Genomic DNA, 13,216 nt, shown 5'->3' with positions numbered 1-13,216 from the left:
TAAATTGTTTGAAGGAAAGATGTCAAAAAAGACTTATTTTATTCAGAAGTATATTTAAAAATCGAGCTAATTTGCATCATTATTTATTATATTGAGATTTTATATACGTCAATACATAATATTAAAATTCCCTATTATGATTTATGGTATCAATTGTAATGCATATAACTTATTTATGTCGGGGAATGATACGTCACTGATTTTCAAAAATGCTAGATTAAAGTATTTTACTACAGTAGGGCAAGGTCGTTGTGGTCACTAATTAGAATATTGAGACGCAGTCCGTTGATAGGATTGGACGTACGCGTTCTACCCAATGGAAATACGATTGGTTTTCGTTTTCGTTATTAGCTGATTGCCTTAAGAGTAACCTCAGGTTATTTGATTTCCCTAAGGCGAAACGAGATCACCTACAAAGTTAGACGATAAATAAATAAGTATTATTAGAGTATTTGAGCGCAATTTCTAATGTTTCTTAACTATAAATGCGAATGTGACCAGTGTTCACTGTTCTGTGTTTGTTAGATGCTTGAACTAGATTAGATGAAAGGTGCCCCTTGGAATCCTCTATATGGCCATAGACACAGGACGCATTATACTATCGAAAGTATTATTACATGTGTGATAAGTAGGCATATCTAATTAATATCTACTAACTACATCCGCAACGGACTCACGCGGTCTAGGCAATACATTAAGTAGTTTGCATAACCAAAATCTAGTTCAAGTGCGTATTTAAAAAGTTACATAGGCTTATAATTTAGTATACCTGTTGAATTTGAGTTTCTAGTCGTATTTTATTAATTAGCTAAGACACAAAAAGTAAACACAGTAAAAAAATAAAACGAAAAATATTTGGAATGACTTGCAACTTTTAGAAATACAGCCTTGATTTTCTTTTTCTTTTTCATAACGGATTTATCAATGTTGTGAATAATAATATATAGAAAAGAAAAAAATATTTACCTAATTGAGGTGACCCCTAGATCTGTCAGATTAACATTTTAGAATACTCCATACTGCTATATACTACAAACATATTGTAGTGTTGCAGGTACCTTTAGAATGTTATTGCTAACTTAGTTTGCCTACAACATTTAGGGCTAATAGTTTATCTTGGAGGCAGTTCAATTAGAAAATCGATTACGTCACGTGTGTAACCACCCCACCAACAAACTTAATCGCGTTTTAATCATTAATTTGGTCGCGTTAACGGCCAATTAGTACGTGGCCTTCAAGATGTTTACGTGCAGCTAAGCCACAATGACTAAAATACAATATAATATTATTACAGTGGTGTGAACAAACCAACTTACTCGTATTTATGGTTTTTAATCATAGGGTTAATTAATTTATGCCAGTACTGATTTTGATTGTGTTAATAAATATAAATAAACAGCCGAACCGGGTACGCATCGGACTTTACCCTACCGCTTTATTTTATGAGTTTTTTCTTGAAGTTTGTTAAAACAAGTTTGTCTTGTTTCCAGGTAAAATGACATTGTCAGCGCCCCCGAGCATCGACGACTATGAAGATCCGTTCGTGATGAACACGACGAACGTGACGAGCCACCCCGCCGCCTACGACGAGCAGTACGCGCTCGACCTGGTCGTGCCGCTCACCGTCACCTATGTCATCATCTTCGTGGCCGGCATCCTGGGAAACACCAGCACGTGTGTGGTCATAGCCAGGAACCGCTCCATGCACACCGCCACCAACTTTTACCTGTTCAGTCTAGCAATATCAGATCTCATATTATTAGTATGTGGCTTACCATTTGAAGTGCACAGATTATGGAATCCGGACACGTATCCGTTAGGCGAGGCGCACTGCATCGCCATCGGGCTGGCGTCAGAGACGTCAGCCAACGCGACAGTATTGACAATAACAGCGTTCACGGTGGAGCGGTACATAGCGATATGTCGGCCCTTCATGTCGCACACCATGTCCAAGCTGTCAAGAGCGGTGCGCTTCATCATAGCTATATGGGTGTTTGCGTTGTGTACCGCCGTGCCCCAGGCGATGCAGTTCGGTATAGTGTCGTATGTGGATCATGGGCAGAACGTGAGCGCGTGTACAGTGAAGGGTGTGGGGGTCCATCAAGTGTTTGTTATATCTAGTTTCGTGTTCTTCGTAGTGCCTATGTCGATGATATCAGTGTTGTACGCGTTGATAGGCATTAAGTTACGGACCTCTCGAGTGTTGCATCCCGTTAAGAAGCTGTCAGTGGAGAGCAATGAGAGACCTGGTCAGATGCAGTACAGAAATGGTGCGTCACAAAGAAGAGTCATCAGAATGCTCGGTAAGTTACACAACTAAGACAGTAAGGTAGATTCTTCTATGTGAGAGTTATTACAGAAGTAGAGCAAACATTTTCTTTTAAAATATTCTACCTCTAAGTATGTAGGGATGAGCAGACGAAGACAATGTAAACGTTTTTAGATGTCGAGTCTTATTTGGAAAGTTTTTCGTTTTGAATGCAGATTAAACCTCTAGGTAGGATATGACAAACTAGAAGATAAAGCGCGAAAATTTTTCTAACAGTCTATTTATGCAGACGAAGTTTTTTAATAATCAAATTGCAATTAAATTGTTATTAAGATATCTCCTGCCATGATCTGTCAAATTGGTATAAAATTGACCTTGATGTCTACAGATATTAAAATTTATGAAATAGGTTATTTAATGTTATAATATAAATAACGTTATAATATAGATACTTTATGATGAAACCTTGACTAGAAATATTTCTTAAGTTGGTGTTCAGCCTCGTAGGCCTATTTCGCAAAATAAGTGCTTAAAACAACCACAAGACATAAATTGTACACTTTTGCGTACCTATCGCTTTACATAATGATAATATAATTTAAATATTTAATGGTAAAAATTCGTATCATAAAATCTGACTAATTACATTGTACTACATAGAGTGGTACTTGCTACACGCTACAAGCTGTAGATGTGCGTAAAAAAAAGGAAAATACGAGGTTAAATAAAGAATCTGTATGTATGTGAACTGTCAGCTCTGCCAATTTGCTGACTGGCAAATACCTTGAGTTATTTTAGTACATAGTTCGAAAGGAAAAAGAACAAAAGGAGAATCATTGCCAGGCCTGTCACAAGGTCTTTATAATTTTACCTAAAAGTTCTAGAACGTTACAGAAGAAACTAAAGCTGAAACATACTTAATCAATAAACTTCTTGAATAGGTTATACATATATTCCTCCACTCAATATTGTTTTTAATTTTATTAATTACAGATGTCTAAACATTTATATTCCGACAGTTATGAATAATTTATGAGTGCCAGTGTAGTGACCGCACGAGGAAAAATTAAAATATCTAATTTTGTATTTGTACGCTTCAATGTAATTGTTCTAACTGAAAAATTAACCGTGCCTAAGGATTTTAGACAAGTAAAATTCGTGTAATGCCTACAGCCATTACTTTCAGACGTAAAGATTTGTTTAATGTGCCAGCCACATCTGCGAACAATTACGTTAAACTAAACATTATCTAACTTATGGTCTGAACATAATCCAGTATTTCATTTCAAATGTACATTTACAAGGGTATCGCAGTAACAGATCGGGGAGGGTTGGCACAAGGGTACCCCGGGTTAGACAACTCCAACGGGCTCCCATTGGAGCCGTCCTGTAACATATTAATTATATCACATACAATCCTCTTCCGTGGTTTTATATTTTCCCCAGGGTAGTGAAATAAAAAACGTACATTAATACGAACTCAAGTAAAATGATTGGAGCCAAATTGTCGATAAATTGTATTAGTTGCGGTTTGTTTGACTTCCGACGACTGTCCGATTATTTGCTCGTCTACCCTTTTACGGAAAACTACTTAACTGTTCTAATAACTATTAGTTTTGGTTAACCGTTTACGTTTTCTTTTATATAAAATGTAATTGGTTGTACGACGAACCTACGGGTGAAATGAAATTAATTTTTAGTAAACATAAATTAATTCGTATTACGTTTGAAATAAAAGCATCCGCTAAAATTACCCATTGTATGTTCCTTCTAATTTGAAATAATCAAAATGTAATCCGTTCTAAATCCTATTCTCTGGTTTGGCTTGCAGTATAACAAAAGCTGAATATTCATTTAATAAATTTTTAAAGCTTCATTTCATTGTGATTCTGCTTTAGATTAGCAAATTAATGTCCGGATGATTTCGACATACCTACATAAGACCTTCGAGGCTTATATATTCATACACTTTAAATATTACAATGCTAGTAAAATATTCAAAGCGAAATAAACTTTATCCCTTGGTTTATGAATATTCAGTCGGGAAAAATAAAAAGCGAATAGTTTTTTATTTCTTTTATAAAGTCTTGAGAGAATAAAAAGTTTTTATTGAAATAAAAGAGGGTTTAGCTGTGACAATGTTGGGCCAATATATTTAGTGGACTGTGGCAGTCAGGGTCACTGTCAGGGCCGCGATAAAGGGTCCCAGTAGGCCTAATAGAATTAGGGCCATACCTTTCTATTTTAGTATCCGTGACTGTACGGTATTATCATATGTATTGCTGTTGTTTCTGACAAGGAAAGTCGACGGATGTAATTTATAGCGATTAGATTTTCTGCGGAGGAGGAAACAGGAAACAACTTATTTGTGCTTTTTTACTGAGCATCATATTGCTAAGTAGTTTACGCGTGTTCTTCTTCTGAATGTTTTTGTTATTTTTATTTAGTTTTCATAAGCATTCAATGTTTTTTTAGCGTTTGTTTTTTGAAAAAGAATTCTATTTGATTGTTCTAAATTATTCAAACGCTATTGTTATAATGAACTTATCAACACGGAAGTTGTCTACTTATTAAAAGCGCGTGCGTAAAATGATATTATTATATTTTGAGATGATATCACCCTATAATTACGTACTAAAGTGGGGCAGTGAGACAAACAAGCTTGCAACTACTATTGTGATGATTGAAGTTTCCCGCACCGTGGGAGAAAATCATGACGCCTGCTAGTCATCACATCACAAATTACGTTATTTATGTACTAGTTGATACACTAATATTTATAATGTTTTTATTCAAAGCTACATTCAACATTTCAGAGGATAGTGCCAAATACTCACGTTACGAAATATTACGTAGGTACGATTATCTAATAAATACAATGCTGCACAAAAGTTTTATAATAACGAAGCTTTAATATTCAACTTTTAATTAAATTAGTTTATCTTGCTTCAACTCTTAAAACAAATGTCTTATTTCTTCTTCTACTTTAGAAAAGTATATTCTGTCAATTTTTATTTTGATATCATTGTATGAAATGGGTTCTAACCTACTTTTATAATAAGATCCGATAACGGCATTTCATGAAGAAACTTTCGCAAGGTTTAAAACCGTTTCCGTGTAGTATATAAAAGTATGATAGTTTTATGGTCGGAGATTTTTTGGCACCGTCTAGCGTTATTGTTACACGCGGCTGGTTCACCGTCTACAATTAAAACCACTCGCCATTCTCTGTGTATTTAAATGGTTTTATCACATTGAAAAGAATACCCAAAGGTCTTTGATAAAATTTATTGAATGGTTTATAAATATGGTTACAAACAATACATATTTTAAAATAAAGTGAATTAAAACCTGTTTTTTCGAAGTTGGTTAAATAATAAAAATATTATAAGCTAAAATTGGGGAGCTTGATTGGTCAATTTGCAGCCATTAATTTTGATGGTTTAAGCCGTTACAATAGTGAATTACAGCTATAAAACACGATACTTTGATGTACAGTCACGGACCTTAACCACTTTCACCACTTTCATACCATCGTAATATTGTAGTTTCATTTATTACAGAAATTATTACGAACTGTAAAGAATCCTTCGGATGCTTTTAAGCCATAGAGGTTCGATCCTAAAAAATACGTAAATTCAATATTTTTGATGCTGACCTTTATATAAATAAAATAAATTCTATTTAAAACAAAAATAGCAATGAATGTATAAAACGGCCGAGTTGGCATATAGAAAAAAATCTTAATGAAAACAGTCGTACAAGTAAACTTGAACTAGGCTAATACGTGTTTTTTTTACCGATAAAATACGAGCATTGGTAAGCTCCACTACTAACATCCGCGACTGTACCAACAGTGGGCTAGCGTGCAAAGCCATCGAATTGGACGTGACTCGAAATGTATGAATTCGATTTTCGGCAGTTCACTTTTTATTAGTAACGTTTCTCTATTGCGCTTTTTGTATTGTGGTAGGTGTGGTTTGATGCTTAGATTACGCTGATTTCAATCAAAATGTTATTTTTTTATCTAAAAACTTAGACGTGTGCATCAGGTATTTTCATAACTATTTAATAAATGTTAGGGATAAAGCGCTAAAAGTGAAAAAATGCTTTTTCAATTTTTTTAATGAAACCGTTCTTAAAGTATGTTTTTCTTTATTTCATTACCATTCGCAGTGATTGGGTGCAATTCACAAAACACGATGCACAGGTCCGATTCCTAGTTTCTATAAAAAGAAAGTTGTTAGAAGCAAGCTCTATTCCGGAATTGCGTTTATTTGCGGAGTGTGAATGTTTCTGTAGATACATGAATGTAGGGACATAGTGCCTATTACTTATTTGAATAAAATTGTGAGTTATACTGGCTTTTGTCTGCGGTTTCAACTGCATCCCGAAGGAATTATTTCACGCACATAGATAAAGAGTAGCCTACTATATTATTCTGATAAATCTGCTATATTACTACCAAGTTTCATCAAACTCCACCCAGTAGTTTTCGCGTGAAAGAGGAACTAACATCCGTACGTCCACATACCAACTTTCACGTTTATAATATTAGTAAAGGAAATATGATTATAATATGTATGTGTGTTCATAATAAAAACCTAATGTGTGCAGATGTCGAATTTTTCGCTAATAAATAAAATAAATATAAATATAAATGTCGATCACACTTGAAGCGAGAAGCACGCGCGCAAACATATCAATCAAATCTTGTGACTGACACGCGAATGCCACCGTTACAGTTCAAAAACATAACGATTTATTTATTTTGGACTTTATTATTATATAATATACCAATCTTAGGTTTAATGACCCTAAACCTTTAGTTTTTGTATTTTGGTACCAATATTTACAATTTTGGTGGATTTGGGGAGAAATAAAACCTCTAACCGCGGTTATTAGGCATATCTATAAGGATGCGTGAACTGATTCATCAAGGAATAGGGAGAAAATAAGTGTGTATAATAAATTAACTACGTAGGTAAGCATTGTGTACACTTTTGTTTGGAGAGAGGTCAGTGGTGCATTAGATTAGGTTATGGCTAAGAGAGACTCTTTACTACAACCGAAGCGTGATTATTGCTTTTTAATAGACCGTAGAAAGGGAACAGGGTTGTAAAAAAAAAGAGTTTCAAGCCGTACTTAAATTCCAGTTACTTTTATAAAGATCAAATATTGAAGACTCTCAACGGCTCTGAAAATATTTACGCAAAATTCGTAGGTAGCCCGTTTAAGCTGAAATGACTCGTCCCACGATCGCTTTGTAAGTTTATAAAATAAACACTTGGTAACTTATTGTAAGGAATGAAATATACACTTACTAGTGTCTAATCCATCTTACAATAACGTCGGAATATACTAGGACATCCCTTCGAAGCACACTCGAGTTTCACTTTGATAACTTCAATATCGGCTTTCCCATCCAACCAGCGCTCCTTGCATCCAATATCGGAAAAATGAAATCGGAACACAGAATCGAATAAAATTTTATGTTACACTCTTTTTTTAGTTTTCAATAAAGTCTTGATTATTCGCGTTTGTTTGTAGTGCTTTTTGAACTCGCTGAAAACAATGATACTATGTTTCAAATAAAATAACGTTCTCTGCACAATTTTTATGGACACAACCGAACAAATTCTAGCTGGCAACAAAATTGTAAAAGTGAATTGTGTCATAGTTACCGCATCGCAACTATTTAGGAAATTGGTTCACCACTCTTATCTCCTATGCAATGCAAATTAGGCATTTTTATGTAAATACGTGACATTTAAACGGGACACCGTAATTCATTCAGAACATTGACTTTATGCTAAAATAAAAAGACATGACATGTTTTTGTTTAATTTTACCATTGTAAATGGATTATATTAAATCAATAATGTGTCACAAATAGACACTTTTTTGTGACCACGGTCATTTTAGTTCCGGATTTTTGTAAACAAGGAAGCTAGATAACAATCTACTATCGCATCTGCGATAAGTGCTTGTTATTTATTTATCGATAACGTTAACCTCAGTTTGATAACAAGTGCATCATAAATTAAGATAACAGTCAAAATTATAAATTATAATCTAAAACAGAAAACCAAACATGTTTGCAACAGAATATAACAGAAAACTTTAGCATTCGTAAATCTCGCACAGTACATCTGACATTCCAAAAAATCTTCGTCCATTCATCCACATTATTTAGAGAATTCACAGTTCCCTCTACAAAGTAATATACATTATCTAATCTTATCTTATGTAAATAACCTTCTACAATAAATAAACATTTCGCAAATAAACCTCCTGAGAAAACGAAACTATTTTCCTGCACATGTTTTTTGTCATTTAGGAAGTGCATGAATAAAACGTCTCGCCAAATGTTATAAATATTCATAAATCACTGTGTAATTACTGCTATACGTGTAATAAACAAGTGGCACTGAGCGTTAAGAGCTTTTATGTCGTAAAGTAATGGCTTAAATTGCCATTTTACAGGCTGCATCGGCTTTGTCTACGACAATTAACTGTTTAAAAAAGTACTATTTTAATAACAGTGGTGTAGTAATACTATTTCATTTATCCTACTTCCTATGAAAGACAAGGACAGTTTTGTTTACAACTGTTTATGTAATTGTGGTCTAGCAAAGTTAAGTTAGTAGGTCTAGGTAATCTTATTCTCCATTTATTTACTTTAGTGGACTTAGGAACAATGTCCATTATTCAGAACTTTTCGGAAGAAACTCATTACAGGAGTATGGTGGAGCTGTGTCCAAAATAAACAATAATAAAACCGTGGATAAACAGACAACTAATTTAACTTTACGTACAAGAGAATCGAGGTCGGAACAGATTAAGCTAATAACAACAACCAACAATAATGGTAATTATAATTGCTGATTATACGACTGTAATTAATATTTATGTCAATTTCCATATTCATTTTATTCACCAACGGTTGCAACCAGTTTCGATTTTCATCTTTATTTGGGCTTAATTGGTGGCAGACGTGCCTGAACTCAGGGTCATGAGGTCGACTCATATTGTCGAGACAGTCGAAACGATCATATTTACTGTTTCAAGCAACATTATGAATGATTTATGTTTAAAATAACACGAAAATAAGATGCTCGTGCACGTAGCGTGAAGCGGAACATTATGATCGTAATTATGTAACTGAACTTAATTTTTAATTTACATAATGTGATTTACATGCCTTTTGTTCTTGGGTTTAATAATATCACTCATATATACCTCATAAATTAAAAACAGTCGTATATATGTATTTCTAGAATGCTGGTAACTTCTAGGGAGCTCTTCTATTTTGCCACTATCTGGCTAAATGACCAGAAGACTGGCTTTAACATATTCGTACGGCCACATTTCTTAGGTACGAGTATGTCAACGTCCTTGATATACTAACAAAACCATTGCATTACATGTACTTGAATTTAAAAATTAATAGAGTTTTCCTTTTATACTACCTGAAATTTAAAGACAGACGATAAAATATCGCAATATTCACATGTAGAATAATGTTGACAAAATAAGCTTGACCGCTACATTGTTATAGTCCGCGCCAAATAAACGTGCAATAAAGTTTGTTCACCTCCTTCTACTAATGTATCCCAATATTCCAAAACGATACGAAAAAAATGTATGGGCAGTGTCGGTAACACGATCAAAACAAGTGTATCGTTGTAAGAGGCGTCCTTGTCGCAAAGGATTACAAACCTTTGGTCAAAAGTATGATCAGTCGGTAAAACTTTCCGAGTAGAGTACCTACACAAGTTGAGTAGTCTATCCCAAGCGCATTCCAAATTCGAAATGACGGAAGGACATTATTACAAAATGGCGGACAGGTGATGCGCCCCTGACGGCAGGGCGGTTGAATGACATTTATTGCAAGTTTATTTGGCGCGTACTATAGTAGATTCTACTCAACAGCAGTACGTATAAACAGATCAAATGTCCAAAGTACAAAGTTCTATAAGTATATTAGATAAACACCTTTAATTCCTAAACTTGTTTTGTGCTCATTAGACTGTGCATTATCAGTCACAAACAGTTTATTTGAAAAGTAATAAGAACAGGTCTAATCAACAGTTCATCTATGTATCTTTTAAATGATTGGATTTACATCAAGTTTTTTGTTACAAAACAATTCTAGAAAACTAGTTTTAAGAGCCCATAATTTCCTGTAGGTACTGGTTTAGATTTTATGTTAGATATAATTTAATATTTAAGCTATCCGAGACACGTAGTCATGGTATTTTTGTTTTTAGAGTTCCGACACATGCAGTGTAAATACACAATACATACTCATGTAGTCTATTAAATCTGTCAGAAAAGATAATTGAATTTCGTTGTCATATAAAGCAAGTGGAATAAAATGGAACGACTTCTTAGGCAGAAAAGTAGAGTGGCGATTTATGAATGAAGGAGACATGTTATAGACCACTGTTTGATTTTGAAATATGAACACGATTGAAAAATTGCAAAAAAATAAATAATTTTCACAGTTTTGAACCCACCACAGCTCAACTCGCACTTGGCAGCTAATTTTGATGACTTACAATGACTTTTAGTTTTCATGATTATAGACACGTGAAGCAGGCAACAATAAAAAAATTGTAAAATTATCATAGGGATTTTTTGCTGCATTTATAAATAGCTGCAAACATATTTTTTTTCTTTGGCTCGTGTCTAAGTATGTAGATAAAAGTCCAATAACAAGATCAAGTATTATGTTATTCGTGTTTTTATCTATTTTTAAGAATGATTCCGTTTTCACATGAAAATACGAGAGTGCGAGGCTTTATGCCTCAAATTACCCATATTTCCTGAAATAAATAAACATAGATTTTTGTGATTATATCGGGTGTGTCGTTCATAATCACATTAAATGAAATGCGTTTAAATACTAGTTAATATATGTCGATTAACACAAACAAAGAAGAAAAATACGTAAAAATAAAAAATAAAAAATTTTCAAACAAAGTAAATAGAATAAAAATGTGCGAAAATTAGAACACCATATAAAAGTCAGTCATCACAAACAACTGAAATTCACCCTTGAAAACTGACAGCTGTCAACTGTTCAAATCATTCGATAGTCCTAACTTTATCTCTGCTTTACACATGATGTTGTAAATTATAAAAACTAAAAATGACTCCTGTGGTTAAACCACTGAATGGATTAAGTTATTTTTTCTACAATTCGCCATAGAATATCATAAAGTATATGCGATAGGATTTAATGTGATTGTGAACGACACATCCTGTATGTAGGTATGTAATAGAAATTCTGAACTATTTGCAGAATATTAAAGATTTTATTTATAGTGAAAATATTCAAAAAACTCTGCTATTCGCACAGTATGTGGTATAAATCTTTAACTAATTTGCACTTATAGACACTAAACACTGGACCAACAGAAACACAATTATTTAGGTATTAAAAAAAATACAATATTACCACTCCACCATTTATAAAAGCTCTATCGATAAATAACAGCTTTATATTAATCGATGCCGACATGTTCATTCAGACAAGTGCGAACCTAACCTTTTTTCTCGAAATTGTTGAATACTAAATATTTTATAATTATGTGCCAATTACTCAGTGATTGTTAATGTGATTTTTTCAAGAAGGTTTTTTTAAGAACCATGAACATTTGTAAGAGCTCATTCGTTTATAAAAGTTGTATAAGTTTTTATAACGTCTATTATGCTTGTATGGATTAATACTACCTATTGCAGCTCTTCGTTTTATCTGCGTGTTTCCGTTGTCTCGTCTGTAAAGTTTAATTTATATGTAAAAGAACAATTTTCTCCTGAATGAATCTGTGAATTTCAAACGGGAGAAGAATATAAAGAAACAGTTTCGAAACCAATAATATAACAAAACGGTATTTAGCTTGAGAAAACGGTACATTAATAATTTCATATTTTACCGTTAATCCTTATCTAGTTTCATCAGTCAGTCGATATTAATTTTCTAGAGACATTTCAAAAGATCGCTTGGTAAACAATAAAACGTAGTAAGGCGTAGGGCGATGATCATGAATTTTCATGCTGCATTTATTTTCTCGATACGAAGAATATTGAGAAAATAACTTCGCCGTCGGACGCAATCTCATCATTTTTTTAATCTCTCTCGTCTTGACCCAGGCCTTGAATTAGTGCATCGAGATTCTTAGAACAATATTATTCTACTCCTACTTTGTAGAAGGGGGAATGTTTTGTATGTTTGTTTATCGATAACGCAGTACATTAACTAGATTATAACTAAACCAAATAATAGGAGACCATTGTGCTTTCCCAAAGTTCTGTAGATGTCTGACCTGGCAATAAGCAATTACTCTTCCTTGTACCTGGAACCAAACGCAGAATAAACATAGTAGGTACCTATAAGTCCTAATGACGCTTTAATATGGATATTATGTTATGTAGATAAAAATTATTGCAATTTTATCATAATGTTCATTGTATTTGGATCACTGGCAGAGAGTTTGAAGACTGGCATTACCAACTTATATTTATAAGTCCCAATTGTGTATAGAGGTAAATGTGTGTGTGAAGTGGCGAAAGTTTAAAAGCATTTGAATATGAATTACTTATATACGTTTTTCCAACAGTTGCAGTGGCGCTATCATTCTTCATTTGCTGGGCGCCTTTCCACGTACAGAGACTGCTGGCTATCTACGGGAAAAGCTTGGAGCACCCATCAGATACCTTCTACTTGGTAAATTAATGTTATTTTAATATATAAATTAATCATTTATTTGGTTTTGATTTTTTTTCTTGTGAATCCATAGATACCGATATTATAAAGCTAAAGAGTTTGTTTGTCGGTTTGCTTGAACGAGTTAATGGCAGAAACTACTGAACTGATAAAAAATCTTTTATGCGAGTTTAATTAAAAAATCCCATAGGACGTGAATAAAACCGCTGTCA

The 13,216-nt window shown here is 33.6% G+C and overlaps 1 protein-coding gene across 2 annotated transcripts in view; it reads left to right on the top strand.

Annotated features, from left to right (window-relative positions):
• The window catches only part of LOC124630048 (pyrokinin-1 receptor-like), a 70,496-nt gene that overhangs the window by 33,835 nt on the left and 23,445 nt on the right, over positions 1-13,216 (top strand). For both annotated transcript variants that reach the window (XM_047163758.1, XM_047163760.1), the window contains exons 2-3: positions 1,491-2,303; positions 12,898-13,004. In XM_047163758.1, the coding sequence (XP_047019714.1) occupies positions 1,496-2,303; positions 12,898-13,004 (915 nt within the window). In that variant the 5' untranslated portion in view covers positions 1,491-1,495. The remainder of the gene's footprint in view (positions 1-1,490; positions 2,304-12,897; positions 13,005-13,216) is intronic.

This window comes from Helicoverpa zea, chromosome 4 (assembly GCF_022581195.2).
Source record: "Helicoverpa zea isolate HzStark_Cry1AcR chromosome 4, ilHelZeax1.1, whole genome shotgun sequence".
Classification (NCBI taxonomy): domain Eukaryota; kingdom Metazoa; phylum Arthropoda; class Insecta; order Lepidoptera; family Noctuidae; genus Helicoverpa; species Helicoverpa zea.
The sequence above is the reverse complement of the archived record's forward strand: the minus strand, read 5'-3'. Positions and strand labels throughout refer to the sequence as shown.